The following is a 16,669-nucleotide window of genomic DNA, read 5'->3' as shown; positions in this document are numbered from 1 at the left end:
CAGCTTATGCAGGAAAATCTGTAAGAATATAGGCTCCAATTAACCACCAGGAAACTGGAAATAGTGTTGTGGCTCAAAGTGGTAGCATGTTAGCCCTGAGCAAAAGAGCTTGGAAAGTGAACCCAGGCCCTGAGTTCAAGGCTCACTACTGAAAAACATAAAATAAAAATGAAGTGAAAGTGAATATATTTTCTCAAACCTACAGAAGAGGTTAGAAAATCTGGTAATTACTATCTAGTCCTCTAAACCTGTTCATGCTTGATCATGGAGAACAAATACTGTCATTCCTAGAGGATAATTAACTGGATACTCTGACCTAATTAACTACCCTATTGCTTTGTTAGTCTTACAATTTCTACATCATGCAAAGAAGTTCATTCTTCATTCTCATGTTATATGACAAAGTCAGAAGATCTGTCTTCAGCATGGTTCAGAGTAGAGCTGGAATTATTTTGTTAATAGGTTACAATTCTGTAGTGCAGAGAGTAAAGACTTATTTCCAGACAATAGTTGTTTAAATTTGGATTCGTTTAGGAGTATTCCATAAAGTTTATATAAACCCCATATGCCTTCATATCATTTAACTAATTTCATAGCTCTTCTGAGACAAAAATCATATGAAACATTTCAAACTAATAAGATATCAAGAAGATTCCAAGAGTCATCTGTTTTGTGATTTAATTGTGAAGGACTCAATAAAGGGTTATGTATTGAATACTTCAACTCAGTTTCACGTCATTTTTATAGTCAGAACTTTGTTGTACAACTCCTCTTTTAATAGACATGATCAATCAGAATCAAGGCCATTGATTTCTTTTCCCTTTTTCAATTGTACCAATAATTTTTTATGTATATCTTCATCATCCACCTCAAATCACAACTGCTGGTGAGACTTATTGACACTGGTGAGACCAGTTGACACTAGTGAGACAAGGTAATTATATTCCAGAAAAGTGATCGTTTTTCTTGTTTGGATTCAATCCAAGATTATATTTACAGGGGTTGGAGGCAAGGCTCAATTGGTAGAGCACTAGCCAATGAGTGAGAGTGACAGGTACCGAGTTCCAGTCCCAAGCTCAGATCTAGGGAACAAAAAGGAGAAAATTCTTTTTACTGAACCCTTAAATCTTTGGGGTGATCATATATATATATATGTTTTTATTGTAAAAATACTGTACAGAGGAGTTACAGTTTCATGAGTAAGGTAATGAGCACATTTCCTATCAAGCATTGTTACCCCTTCCTTTGTTTTTCCCCTACCATCCCTTCCCTCCCCTCCTTCCCAACACCTCCTTCCCCACCCAAAGTTGTGAAGTTTGTTTTCAACATAGTGTCTTGTACATCTCATTGCTACAATGGGTTAACATGTATATTTAAGCATTTTGCTATTTCCTTTCCCCTCTCCAAATTATAAAAATGTATATACAAGATGCAGGGCACTGGAATCTAATGCAGTGAAAAGGTGGGTTATGCCACAGGGAAGAACATACAAAAGAAACAAAAAAATCACATGGTACATTATAAATACATTACAACAATAGCAAGAAAGAAAAAAACAATTGTGTCCTGATTTAGGGGTTAAATTCGCTTAGCATTATCTTATATGGTCATATATACACAGCTTTTGACTTTTTTGCTTTTCCTAGACATATACTAGTTATTGCAAATCACAGAAACCATGGGACCTATGTGCTTACTTCACTTAATACTATCTTTTCCAAGTCTTTCCATTTCCTAACAAATGGGGCAATGCCATTCTTTCTGATGTAGGCAGATAATTCTGTTGTGTATATATACCACATTTTCTTTATCCATTCATCTACTGAGGGGCATCTGGGTTGGTTCCATATCTTAGCTATGGTAAATAATGCTGTGATAATCATAGTTGTTCTGGTAGCTTTAGTAGTTTGTGATCATTTGGGGAAATGCCCCAAAGTGGGATTGATGGGTCATAGGGGAGCTCTATGTGGAGTCTTTTGTGTGTGTGTGAAAATACCATACAGAGGGGTTACAATTACATGCAAGATAATGAGTACATTACTTATCAAGCATTGTTGCCTCCTCTTTTGTTTCCCCTTCCCATCCCTTCCCATTCCCCCCATCCCCATTCCCCCTAACTCCCCCCAACCCCGCCAAAATTGTAAAGTTCGTATTTTGACATGACAATTTAAACATCTCATTTTTGCAATGGTTCCACCTGTATCCCTTTTTAAACGATTTGTTTTTTTCCCTTCATCTCCACAAATTATACCAACATCAAATACAGTGAAAGCAGGGGTTATACAGTGGGGGAAGGACATACAAAGCAACAAAAAAATCATCTTATAAATATGTTAGAAACAATTGCATGAAAGCAAAAATATTTAATACTTACCTTGGGGCTCATTTCACCTAACATCAACTTATCTGACTTTTCCTGCTTGTCTCAGACATATACTAGTTATTGCAAATAAGAGAAACCATGGGACCTATGTTTCTTTGGGCCTGGCTTACTTCACTTAATAAAATTTTTTCCAAGTCTTTCCATTTCCTAACAAATGGGGCAATGTCATTATTTCTGATCCATTTTCTTGATTCATTCATCTACTGAGGGGCATCTGGGTTGGTTCCATATCTTAGCTATGGTAAATAATGCTGCAATAAACATAGTTGTGCTGGAGGCTTTACTATGTCTTGTTTGTGATCATTTGGGTAAATGCCCAAAGGTGGGATTGCTGGGTCATAGGAGAGCTCTATGTGGAGCTTCTGAGGAAACTCTATACAACTTTCCAAAGTGGTTGAACAAGTTTACACTCTGACCAACAATGAAGTAAGGTTCTCTTGTGACAACATCCACTCCAGAATCTGTTGTTATTAGAGTTCTTGATTATAGCCATTTTAACTGGAGTGAGGTGGTATCTCAATATTGTTTTGATTTGCATTTCTTTTATGGCTAAAGAGGTTGAGCATTTCTTCATGTATCTATTGGCCATTCTTATTTCCTCTTCAGAGAAGTTTCTCTTTAAGTCTTTAGCCCACTTATTTATTGGGCAGTTGTTTCTTTGAGGATTTGTTGTTCGGGGATTTAATTTTTTGAGTTCCAGGTATATTTTAGGTATGAGACCCTTGTCCGTTGTATGGCTAGTGAAGATCTTCTCCATATCCGTGGGTTTTCTATTGATCTTGCTAGCTATGTCCTTTGCCATGCAGAAGCTCTGCAATTTCATGCAATCCCATTTGTCCAACCTTTCTTTGATTGGTTGTGTTTCTGGGTCTCTATTAAGAAAATTTCGGCCTGAGCCAAGGAGACCAAGGGTTTCTCCTATTCCATCCTGTAATGTTTTCAGGGTGTCTGCTTTGACTCTGAGGTCTTTGATCCATTTGGAGTTGATTCTGGTGCAGGGTGATATATAAGGATCTAGCTTTAGTTTTCTACAAGTAGTTAACCAATTTTGCCAGCACCATTTACTGAAGAGGCTGTCTTTCTTCCGTTCTATATTTTTTAGCTCCTTTATCGAAGATTAGATGGCTATCGGTCTTTAGGTTCATTTCTGGGTTTTCAATTCTATTCCATTGGTCCTGAGGTCTGTTCTGTGCCAGTACCAAGCTGTTTTGATTGCTATGGCTTTGTAGTAGAGTTTGTAATTTGGTATTGATATTCCTCCAGCACTGTTCTTTCTGTTAAGGATTGTTTTTGCTATTCGTGGTCTTTTTTTTTATTGGTAAGTTATATATTTTTTATTGTGAAAATACTGTATTCGTGGTCTTTTATTGTTCCATATGAATTTATGAGGAGTCTTTTAAAGAATCTCCATACTACTTTCCAATGTGGTTGAACAAGTTTACACTCCCACCAACAATGCAGTAGGAGAGCCCTTAAACTTTCTATTCTATGATTCTAGGTTACTATACTAGGTTACAATACCATAATCTATATTAATTGCACCAGTAAGGGTGCAAGATTGATTATTTGCTGTTGGTTTTATATTTTATGCACAGAATGATAAAGAGAATTTTATAATAATAATAACATCAGCAGTAATATAATAAAGTAGCAGATACAAAGCAACAAGATGAAGATGACCTTCAAACAACTTTAGTTAAAATTGTTTATTTTACCTTCTTGTCTCATGGGGCATCTTCAATTAATTTCACGTGTTTTATATTTTTAGGACTTTCAGAATACACTCATGTCGCTGCAATGAATTCCCTTTGGGATCTGATGGAACAATTTAACTTCACAGTATTAATTAAGAACAATGACCAATAGGTTGTCTCTAAGATTTTCATTCTTTGCATCCCACATACTTTGTATAGCAAAGCACAAGTACACTCTAAGATTTTGATATTTTCAGCATAAAGCATACAATGAACTAAGCTTTTTCTGAAAAAAACAAAGGTAAGCATTGTATATTAATTTTAGCCACCATATTTACTTTTCAAAATTATTTATCTTTTTTAGTATTCCTAATTTTCAACTCTTATTTTAAACTCCTAGATTAAAAACAGTGAGTGGTATTTGGTTTTAGGGTGAGGTAGAGCCCTGTGACTCATGCTATTTTTTACATAATAATATTGCAAATTTTGGCAGTAAAAATTTTAAATTCTGTGAAAAATTTACCATTGTTATTAAAAGTTTTATCTAATAACTAATTTTGTGGCAAACACAAATATATATATATATCTTAAGATGATTATATTGAAAATTTCCAATCAACTTCTTCAGAGTTTAGAGTCCAAACAGGGAACTAAGGATCAGTTGTAGAATAAGGAAAGGAAGGTCATCATAATCAGATGAATAGCAAGGAGCTAGTAATAGAGTGAATTGTCTTCTCTACATAGACTATTTATTGTTATTGATATAATAGAGCAGTTTGTCACGATGAATCATAAACAGGACAGCTTTCTTGCATGCTCTCATAATTTCCTATGACCAAGCAATGTCTACAGAATCCTCATAGATGTCACAATTCCTGTCTCGGAATTATCTGAAGATATTTATTTAATAATAAAGAAATAGCAATGATAATTTAAAAGCAAAAGCCATGCATAGAGGAGAAATTACAAATTTTCTTCAATCTGAAAGACATGCTCCACAATTCAAAATGGGAGATTAGGATAGCCTGAAACATTCAGGCATAACATTATTATGTAGCACTATACATGAAATATCCTTCATAAAATAAGAATGACTGGGATATTGGTAGAAAAAGAGAAATAATGACATAAAATGAGGATTAAGTCCTTACAAAATTGGATGTTACAATGGAGAAAATGTATCACAGATGATAATATATTGTCAGTTATTACTTTTTTGTAATGTACTTATTGTTTCCTTTGAAGAATTATACATAATAGTTTCAAGAGAACATCTTAACCTATAAGTATGATCTACCCTGACCCATGTCACTTATTTCTTTTACTTTCCAAAATAGTTATGACTGAACATCAACACCAATTATGCCACCTAAGATATTTATTAAAATATATCTCTAACATGTTTCCACAAAATATGGCCTCAACTAGAAAAATGTGTAAAAACAGTCTTCCCAGTTAAAAATAATCAACACATCTAGGAAAACTGATGGTTGATTCCTACCATGGAGCTTCAAAAAACTGACACTAAAATTATTTAAACAATAAACCAAATATAGGATCCCTATAAGATATAAAGATACACATTGTATAGTTTGGACAGCTTCTTTGGAATTACTAAGGCAATTGTTAGGGAATTATCCTATTTAGATATGTTAGTGAATGTTGATAGTTAAAGATTTAGGTCCTTGGTTCTGATACTAAGAAAAGTAATGTCCAAGATTACAGATAGGTGTATTGTATTAACAGTCCATATGCTTTAAGAAGAAAATAGTTTATCTATTGTTTTAAAAATTGAGTGAAAAATTGTGTGTTTTCCATTCCAATTTAAATCTACCCAACTTCAATCTTAACAGGTGAATTAAGGATGACTGAGGACAACAACTCCTCCATAACCGAGTTCATCCTCATAGGATTTACAGATCATCCGGAGCTGAAGGCCCTCCTGTTTGTAGTGTTCTTTGCCATCTATCTGGTTACCATAGTGGGGAATCTTGGATTGATGGCCTTGATTTACATGGAACGCCAACTTCACACACCAATGTACATCTTTCTGGGAAACCTGGCTCTCATGGATTCCTGCTGCTCCTGTGCCATTATTCCAAAGATGTTGGAGAACTTATTTTCTGTAGACAGAAAGATTTCCCTCTATGAATGCATGGCACAGTTTTACTTTTTTTGTTTTGCTGAAACTACAGACTGCTTCCTTTTGGCAGCAATGGCCTATGACCGCTATGTGGCCATTTGTAGCCCACTGCAGTACCACATCAAGATGTCTAAGAAACTCTGCATTCAGATGACAACAGGTGTTCTCATTGGTGGAAACCTGCATTCAATCATTCATGTAGGACTATTATTTAGGTTAACTTTCTGCAAGTCAAATCAAATCAACCACTTCTTTTGTGATGTCCTTCCCTTATACAGACTCTCTTGCATTGATCCTTATATTAATGATTTGATGATACTAATCTTGGCAGGTTTAATTCAAATTTTTACTATTACTGTAGTCCTAATATCATATTTCTGTATTCTTTTCACTATATTCACAATGCAATCCAAGGGGGGAAGAGGAAAAGCCTTATCTACCTGTGCATCCCATTTCCTCTCTGTGTCAATGTTCTATGGCTCTCTGCTCTTTGTGTATATTCATCCAAATTCAGTTAATGAAGGGGATAAAGACAGAGCTGGTGCCGTGTTTTATACTCTAATAATTCCTCTGTTAAATCCTTTCATTTATAGTCTTAGAAATAAAGAAGTAACAAATGTTATAAGAAGAATAATAAACAATAAAAAATTTTAGATATTCTGAAATAAGTATGATAGACCCTAGAACAAAATGATTTCAGTTTGAAAATACTTTTGCCTAAATTGACATAAAATGACAAAAGAGAAAAACTATGCAAACAGCGACTTAGTAAAACATGATAATATTTGAGTTTCATTCTAAATGAAGAGATTTTGCTTGAATATACTTTATAATGTGGGTACTAAGACACACAGGAGTAAAGAAACTTTTCTGAGTCACGATTTTTGAAATGGTCGTAAAATTCAAGGAACAAGAGTTTGTATATATAAAGGTAGCTGATGAAAGTCTTGATACTGAAACACAATCTTAAAGGCTCAGGCACATTAAAAATGTGCAGACATTAATCTGATGTCAAACAACACAATCCATGGTAGGTAAATTGTATGTTTCAACTGAACTTACATCTTAACTTTAGGAAATAAGGATATTTATAATTTTGAAACAGATGTGTATAAAAATAATGATTAAAGGACATGGTGTTTGGATGTGAAATCTCTCACAGCCCATTTTCATATAGCTATCAAAATGAAAATCAACATCACTCAAACAGGTGTACAAATGAGAAACACAACACACACATACACACATACATACACACACACAAACACACACACATACACACAAATTACCCCCAAATGGCTACAGTGAACCCTCCCGCCTCATCACATAATCAATAGATCTTTTAACATTTATGCTCACTTTGGAAAAGTGTTATATTTGCAACTGGTAATTAGTAACTACTACTTTCTTCTCTCTTGCCTGCTTCTTCATGATCCTTTATGCCCCAATCCTCATACACTAATTTAACTTTCATATAACTTTTCAGTGGTACACATTTTATTACTTTTGAAACTATTAAGTCTTTACACACTTTATTATGTCTATAAACTTACTTTAAACTTACTTTGTATTTTTCCAACATTGAATAAAGATGGAGGTCTTTAACTGATTATTGTTATCATAATTCCTATGTGGGTAGAAAAGTTAATAATGAACAAAAACAACTCCTACACAAGTAAATTTACCCTCAGGATTTACAGATAAATTAAGCCTAAAGATGATTTTGTTTGTGATAGTTCTTTCTTGCTTTTTTTTTTCTTTTTCTCTTCTTTTCTTTTTTTTTTTTTTGTCTGTCATGAGGCTTGAACTCTGGGCCTGGACACTGTCCCTCAGCTCTTCAGCTCAAGGCTCATGCTCTACCACTTGAGTGACAGGGCTACTTCTAGTTTTCTGGTGGTTTATTGGAGATAAGAGTCTCACAGACTTTCCTGTCCAGGCTGGCTTTGAACCAGGATCCTCAGCCCTCAACCTCCTGAGTAGCTAGGATTACAGATGTGAGCCACCAGCACCTGGCTTATTTCTGCTGTGTATCTGGTCACCATGGTGGGGAATCTTGGATTGGTGGCATTGATATACTCAGAACGTCGTCTTCACACACCAATGTACATCTTTCTGGGAAATCTGGCTCTCATGGATGCTTGTTGTTCCTGTGCCATTACCCCCAAAATGTTAGAGAACTTCTTTTCTGCAGATAAAAGAATTTCCCTCTGTGAATGTATGGTCCAGTTTTATTTTCTCTGTCTTGCTGAAACTGCTGACTGTTTTCTTCTGGCAGCAATGGCCTATGACCGCTACGTGGCCATTTGTAGCCCACTGCAGTACCACACCAGGATGTCAAAAAAACTTTGCACTCTGATGGCCACTGGGGCCTTCATAGCTGGACACATCGATTCTACTATCCATGTGGCATTATTGTTTAGGTTAACTTTCTGTGGGTCTCACCAAGTCAATCACTTCTTTTGTGATGTCCTTCCATTATACAGAATCTCTTCTGTTGACCCTTATGTTAATGATTTGATGATGCTTACCATGTCAGGGTCAATTCAAGCCTTTAGTATTGCAATAATTCTAGTATCATATTTCTATATTCTTTTCACTATATTCACAATGAAATCCAAAGAGGGAAGAGGAAAAGCCTTATCTACTTGGGCATTCCACTTCCTTTCTGTGTTAATATTCTATGGCTCTCTTCTCTTTATGTATGTTCGACCAAATCCAGTTAATGAAGGGGATAAAGACATATCTGTTGCTGTTTTTTATACTGTAGCAATTTCTTTATTTCTTTTACACTGTAGTAATTTTCTGTAGTATTTCTTTATTTCCCTTTATTTATAGTTGTAGAAATAAGGAAATAAAAAATGTTTTGAGAAAGATTATGAAAAGAGGTAATTTTATATCACTGTGAAGCAAGCATCTTCTCTCAAAGTGTTTCCAAGTAATAATTCAGAGATAGCAAATTTTAAAAATGGCCAATGTATACTCAGAATTTTGACTCATATGATGGTATCCATCTCACATAATTTCAGAAAGATTATATTCTATTAAAATATGCTTGACTATCTAAGTAGTAGTAGGATAAATAAGAAGTAAGCTAAAGAATTGTACTCATGAATAATTCTTTTAAAAGTAGTAGTCAATGTTACTTTCCAGTATTCTCACTAGAGTATTTTTGTGATATGCTATAATATACCAATCTGTAGCTAAAATTATATTCATAATAAAATGTTTTTGTGTCGACTTTTCATATAGTTAAATTCTTTGTCAACATATGTGACATTGTGTTGGCTGATTATTCATTGAATTGAAGTTTTTTGTCTCTTTGAAATCATCATTTATTGGTGGTTAATAGGATTTCCAAAAGCCTACATTGACTACAGTAAAAACTCTTGACATGTTCAAATCATTTACAAAATATAAAGATGTTTCTAAATAGTCAGAAAATAGTGAAATCAAAATAGCTAAACAAAAAGAAATGTACAAGTATTAGGAAAAATAAATAATTAGAAATGTACTATCCTTTAGCCATTAAGCTGAAGCTGCCACATGTGTACATATACATATATGTGTGTGTAAAACAATACAGGTGCAGATATATGTATAAAACGACATATAAACTTATGTATAGCAGCTAAACTAATTAGACATTTCTTATAATTTTCTTGAAAAATCCCCTATTCATTAAATATTGAGTAGTTTGTTTATGGGATTGCAGTTTCCATCAATATTTCCTTTTTCCCTATGTCATCCTTGGTATTTAGTTGTTAAATAACAACCAACCCCCCACCCCCCTGCGCAAAAAAAAAAAATCCTCAAAGAAAAAAACCATTAACAAATGTGCTAAAGAATTAAAAAGAGACTTTTCTGGAGAGGAAATTAGAATAGAAATAGACACATGAGAAATGCATAAAAGAAATGCCATAAAAGAAATGCAAATCATTGAGAGCCCACTTCACCACAGGTAGAATGGCCATTATCAAGAAAATAAATAATAACAGATACTGGTGGGGATGTGGCCAAAATAAACTCTCTGACAATGTTGGTGGTGGGAATCTATGTTGGTTGAACAACTCTAGAAAGCAGGATGGAGGGTCAAATTGGAAACAAAGGAGGGCTAACAATGCTTGTTAAGAAATGCACTCATCACCTACCCATGTAATTGTAACCCCTTTGTACGGTATTTTCACAATAAAAAATAATAAAGAAAACAGGATATTGGAAAGTTTAAAAAAATAGAAAACGACGTTTACATCTTTGGCAGGGGGGTTTGGGGAACAGGGTGGGGGTAAGGGTGTAGTTGTGGAGGTGGGAGGGAGGGAATGGTAGTGGAAAACAAAGGAGGAGGCAACAATGCTCAATAGGAAATGTATTCATTACCTTGCTAATGTAACTGTAGCCCCTCTGTACAGCATTTTTACAATAAAAATGTGCAAATAATTTAAAAAAAAGACTAAACATAGAGTTCCCATATGATCCAGCAATCCCTCTCCTGGACATTTACCCAAACGATCACAAAGAAGGCCACACTAAAGCTACCAGCACAACTATGTTCATTGCAGCATTATTTACCATAGCTAAGATATGGAACCAACACAGATGCCCCTCAGTACATGAATGGATCAAGAAAATGTGACATACATATGTGTGTGTGTGTGTGTGTGTGTGTATGTGTATATATATATATATATTTATATATATATATATATATACATATACACACAATGGAATTGGATGCTTCTATCAGAAAGCATGACATTGCCCCATTTGTAAGGAAATAGACTTTGAAAAACTCATATTAAGTGAAGTAAGCTGGACCCAAAGAAACATTGGCTCCATGGTTATCCTCAGTTATAATAATTAGTATATATCTAGGATAGTCCTAGCAGAGGATCACAATAGCTCAATAGCTATGTACATATGACCATATAAAGTGATGTTAATCCAAATGAACTCCAAGATAGGGAGACAAGAATTTTGTTTTTGTAAATATACTGAGTGAAGTTATTTCTTTTTTCTTTCATTCCCCACCCTTTGGTTTATCCCCTGTTGTCACTGTGTTTTGTATATACATTTATTTGGGGAAGGAAAGGAAAATAACAGAATGGTGAGACGAAGGACAAAGGGTGAACCAATGCAACAGCGATACTCTCCAGACACTATGTTGGAAATGAACTTCACAACTGGGGGGGGAAGGGAATAAGGAGAACTTAAAGGTGGGAGAAAGTGAGGGAGGGTGTAACAATGTTCAGCAAGAAATGTACTCATTACCTTTCTTATATAACTATAACTGCTCTGTACATCACCCTTAAAATACAATTACATTAAATTTTAAAAGAACATGATATCCTGGTGTTAGTGGCTTGCACCTGCAATCCTAGCTTCTCAAGAGCCTGAGATCTGAGGATTACAGTTCAAAGGCTCCCTAGGCAGCAAAATCATGACTCCAATTAACCAGAAAATCAGAGCTCTAGCCTTGAGCAAATGAGCTCAGGAATAGTACCGTGGCCTAAGATAAAGCCCCATGACTGACAGAACATAAGATAAAAGTGAAAATATAGTGTGTAACAAACAACGACAAAGAAAAACTCTTGTTTTTAAATTGTGGGATTCATTTCTCTTAGTATCATCTTATTGGTCATTCAGACCCACAGAATCAGACAGAAAGTCTGGTAATTTGTATCTGGTGTTCTCTAGACCTGCTCATGTATGATCATAGAGTTCGTACTGTCACTTCTAGTGCAGTTAATTGAATGGTCTGATCTTATTACTTTGTTAGTCTTACAGTTTCTAGGTCATGCAAAGAAGAAATTCATGCTTTATATTCAGGTATGATAAAGCCAGGTGATCTGTCTCTAACATGGTTCAGAATATAGCAGGAATATTTTGTTAATAGATTACAATTCTCTAGTGCAGAGAGTAAAGCATTACCTCCAAACAACAGGTGCATACATTTGGATTATGAGAGTATTCCATAAAATTTATATAAACTCCATATGGCTTCATATCAATTACCTATTTCTTTTTTTTCTTTTTGGTCGGTCATGGGGCTTGAACTTTGGGCCAGGGCGCTGTCCTTCAGCAATTCATCTTGAAATGAGCGTTCTACTACTTGAGCCACAGTGCCACTTCTAGCCACAGTGCCACTTCTCCTATTTCTAATTTCATAGTTCTTATGGGAAAAAAATCAGATCAAACATTTTAAAATAGATAAGATATCAAGATGGTATCATGAATCAAGAGGCATCTGTTTTGTGATTTAATTATGAAGGGTCCAATGAAGGGTTATGTATTAGATACTTTATCTCCGTTTCACATCATTTTACAGTTGGAACTTTGTTGTACACCTCCTCTTTCAATGGACATTATCAGTCCTAATCAAGTCCATTGGTTTCCTTTCCCTACTCGAATCGTACTAATTTTTAAAATGCATTTCTTCATCATCCCACCTCAAATCTTTATGTAGAATCCCACACAACTGCTGATGAGACTTATTTAGATACTGTAATTTAGTTGACATCAGTGAGAGAAAATGATTATTTTCTGGAAAAGTGATCATTTTTCTTGTCTGGATTCAATATTGTTTTTACATAGGTTGAGCGTGTGGCTCAATTGGTGGAACACTAGCCAATGAGTGAAATGGGCAGATACTGAGTTTGAGTCCCAGGCTCAGACATAGGAGAATAAAAAAAGAGGAATATGATCCTGGATTACTTTTTTTAACTGCATGTTAATGTGGTCACCATTCCATTGTGAATTCTTTGTTCTTTTATTTTCCAGTCCTGGGGCTTGAACTCAGGGACTGAGCACTGTCTCTGAACTTCTTTTGCTCAGAGCTAGCAATCTTCCACTTGAGTCAAGCACCACTTCCAGCTTTTTGTTTATATGGTACTGAAGAATTGAACCCAGAGCTTCATGTATGCTAGGCAAGCACTCTACCACTAAGCTACATTCTCTTTTTTTTTAAATTAATTCAATAAATATTGGGGTTAGAAACTTTCAGAGTTTGTAGAGTATTAGAATACTAGAATGGGGAGCTGGGGGTTTAGCCCAGCGGAAGGCTACCCGCCCGGCATGCGCAAGGCCCAGGGTTCGTTCCTCAGCCCTGGAGAAAAAAAAATAGAATACTAGAATGGACATATCCAAAAATTGTTTCTTCCAGGCACAGTGATAATGCTGGAGATGAGGAAGGTAGAATCAATTGTTGAGGTAATAAAAAAATTAAGCACATAGTTGAGTGAAACATGGTATGAAGATGAAAAACAAACCGTTGAGTTACCTCTCCAAATATTATTCTTTCCATAAACTATAGTAATTGTACTTTTTCTAGTAAGGGGTCACGACACATAGGGATTGTTTGCTATTGACTTTATATTTTATGCACAGAAGGATGAAGAGAATTTTAAAATAATAACTAATAATAAATGACAGACACAAATCAGTAAGATGACCTTCCAAGTTTAGTGAAAGTTATTTGTTTTACTTTCTTGTCTCACAGGACATCTTCAATTAATTTCATGTGGTTTGTATTTTTAGGACTTCCAGAATACATTGCTGTCACTGCAATGAATTCCCTTTGGGATCTGATGGAACAGTTTAACAAAGTAAGGGTTAAGTTATAAACAATGACCTAAAGGTTGTCTCTAAGATTTTCATTCTTCTCATCCCGAATACTTTGGATAGCAAGGTACAACTACACATTAAAATTCTGACACCTTCATCATTAAGCAAATAATGCACTAACCAAAATCTTTTCTCTGTAAAAAAATAAAGGTAAGGAATTTACAGTAATTTTAGCCATTTTAAGTATTTACTTTTCAAAATTATTTATAGTTTTCAATATTCCTAAATTTTAGCTCCTATTTTAAACTCCTAGCTTTTCCTTAAAAATGTGACTGGTATGTGCTTTTAGGATGAGGTATAGCACTGTTGCTCATTTTATTTTCTAAATAATAAATGAAATTCAAATCCTACAATTAAATTGTTTTAAATTCTGTGGAAAATTTAGCCAAACATTTAAAAGTGATTTCTTTTTTTTGCGTCCGGTAGTGGGGCCTGAACTCTGGGCCTGGGCGCTGTCCCTCAGCTCTTCAGCTCAAGGCTAGCGCTCTACCACTTGAGCCACAGCGCCACTTCCGGCTTTTTTCTTTTTGCTTATGTGGTGCTGAGGAATCGAACCCAGGGTCTTGAGCATGCAAAGCAAGCGCTCTACCACTGAGCCACCTTCCCAGCCCCTAAAAGTGATTTCTAATACTATTTTTGTGGCAAACATATACATGTTTGTATATGTATATATATATATATATATATATATATATATAATTTCTCAAGATGAAATTGTTTACCAACTCCTCTCCAGGGTTAAGTTTTCAAACACTTCACTGAGGATCAATTGTAGAATAATAAAAGGAAGGATATCAATCCCAGATCAATAGCAAGAAACTAGTTTTGGAGTGAATTCTTTTTTTCTCTCCATAGAATATTTATTGTTAGTGATATACAAGAGAAATGGATTATGGAATTATGGATCATAAATAGGGCAGTTTGTGTGTATGTTATCCTAGTGTTCTATAACTAAGCAATATCCACTGCACTACCATAATGTCACAATTCTTGTACCAGAATTATCTAAATACAACCTGTAAGACATTCATTAATAGTAAAGGAATGGCAATAATACACTTAAAAAAACAAAATCAGTACAGATTTTAGAGAAGAAATTATAAATTTCTCTCAGTTTAAAGGACACATTGCATAATTCAGAATGGGAGATTGGTATAGCCTGAAACATTCAGATATAACTTTATTATGTAGCATTGCACATGAAATATGGCTCATGAACGAGGAAGAACTGAGATTTTTGTAGAATCTAAGAAATAATGATGAGTACATGAAAATGATGTTATGATAGAAATAAATGACTCACAAGTGATAATCTATTTTCATTTATTACTATTTTATAATTTACTTGTTATTATCTTTAAGCAGTGTACAGGTTGCTTTGATTGAACATATTAACTTATAGGTATAATGCACCTTGATCCATATCATATGTTTCTTTAACTTTCCAAAATAATTATCATTTAAGATGAAGAGTAATTTTGCAACCTCTGAGGTATTTATTTAAAATGTTTCTAACTTGCTTCCTAAAAATATGATATCATTTAGAAGAATATATAAAAATTACCTTCCCAGTTAAAAATAACCACATCTAGGAAAGCTGATTGTAAAGTTTAATAGGGAGCTTCAAATCCTGAGACTAAAATTATTTAGAAAAACTGAATCAAATATAGGACCTCTATGAAACATAAAGATATATATTTTACAGATTGGACATCTTCCTTGCAATTATTAAGGCAAATGTTGGTAAATTATCCTCCTTGGTATGTTAATGAATGTTGACAGTTAATGATAGCGGTCATTGGTACTGACACTAAGTAATGCCCAAGATTACAGAAAGCTGTATTCCACTGTTAGACATACTTAACGAAGAAAATAATATATCCTTTGCTTTAAAAATGAATAGACATGTCAATATTTGCTGGAAATTCATTAATTTCTTCCTAAATGAAGTAAGCCAGGCCTAAAGAAACATAGGTCCCATGGTTTCCCTTATCTGCAATAATTAGTATATGTCTAGGACAGGCATAAAAGGTCAAAAGCTATGTACATATGACCATATAAGCTGATGCTAAGAGAAATGAACCCCAAAATAGGGACACAAGAAATTTTATCTTTTTTGCTGTTCTTTTTATGTATTTACAATGTACTATGTGATTTTTTTTGTTTCTTTTGTATGTTCTTCCCCCAAAGTATAACCCCTGTTGTCACTGTATTTGATTCCCATGTCTTGCATCTTGTATATACATTTTTCTAATTTGGGGAGGGGAAAGGAAATAACAAAATGCTGAAATAAGGATACAGGATGACCCATTGTAACAATGAATTTTACCAGACACTATATTAAAAACGAACTTTACAACTTCGGTGGGTGGGGGGAGGAGTTGGAGAGGTGAGGAGGAAAGGGATGGTGGGAGAAAAACAAAGGAGGGGATAAAATTGCTCCATAGGAAATGGACTCATTACCTTGCTCATGTAACTGTAACCCATCTGTACAGTATCTTTCACATATATTATATATATATTCATATGTATTTATTTATATCTACAATAAATGGAGGGCTGGGAAGGTGGCTCAGTGGTAGAGTGCTTGCCTTGCATGCATGATTCCTGGACAGCACCACATAAGCAGAAAAAGCTGGAAGTGGCACTGTGGCTCAAGTGGTAGAGTGCTTTCCTTGAGCTGAAGAGCTGAGGGACAGCGCCCAGCCCAAAAGTTCAGACCCTTGTCTGACAAAAAAAAAGAAGGAAAACAAAAGAAAAAAGAATGGAAAATTATGTGCTCTCAATTAGAATTTATATCAACCTAATTTCAATATTAACAGGTGAACTAAG

The 16,669-nt window shown here is 34.7% G+C and overlaps 1 protein-coding gene and 1 pseudogene across 1 annotated transcript; both read left to right on the top strand.

The window, feature by feature from the left end:
• The first annotated feature begins 5,941 nt into the window (after positions 1–5,941).
• On the top strand, positions 5,942–6,874 carry LOC105991494 (olfactory receptor 5K1-like). The gene has a single exon (XM_013024133.1). The coding sequence runs from the start codon at positions 5,942–5,944 to the stop codon at positions 6,872–6,874; it is 933 nt and encodes a 310-aa protein (XP_012879587.1).
• A 996-nt stretch (positions 6,875–7,870) lies between these two features.
• On the top strand, positions 7,871–16,668 carry LOC105991438 (annotated as a pseudogene).
• Position 16,669: the final 1 nt, after the last annotated feature.

The sequence above is a fragment of the Dipodomys ordii genome, unplaced genomic scaffold (assembly GCF_000151885.1).
Source record: "Dipodomys ordii isolate 6190 unplaced genomic scaffold, Dord_2.0 Scaffold73, whole genome shotgun sequence".
Classification (NCBI taxonomy): domain Eukaryota; kingdom Metazoa; phylum Chordata; class Mammalia; order Rodentia; family Heteromyidae; genus Dipodomys; species Dipodomys ordii.
This window is presented reverse-complemented; position numbering and strand designations above follow the sequence as displayed.

What these genes read in the sequence shown, in the direction of transcription:
- LOC105991494 (XM_013024133.1), top strand. Translation starts at nt 5,942, where the DNA reads ATGACTGAGGACAACAACTCCTCCATAACCGAGTTCATCCTCATAGGA.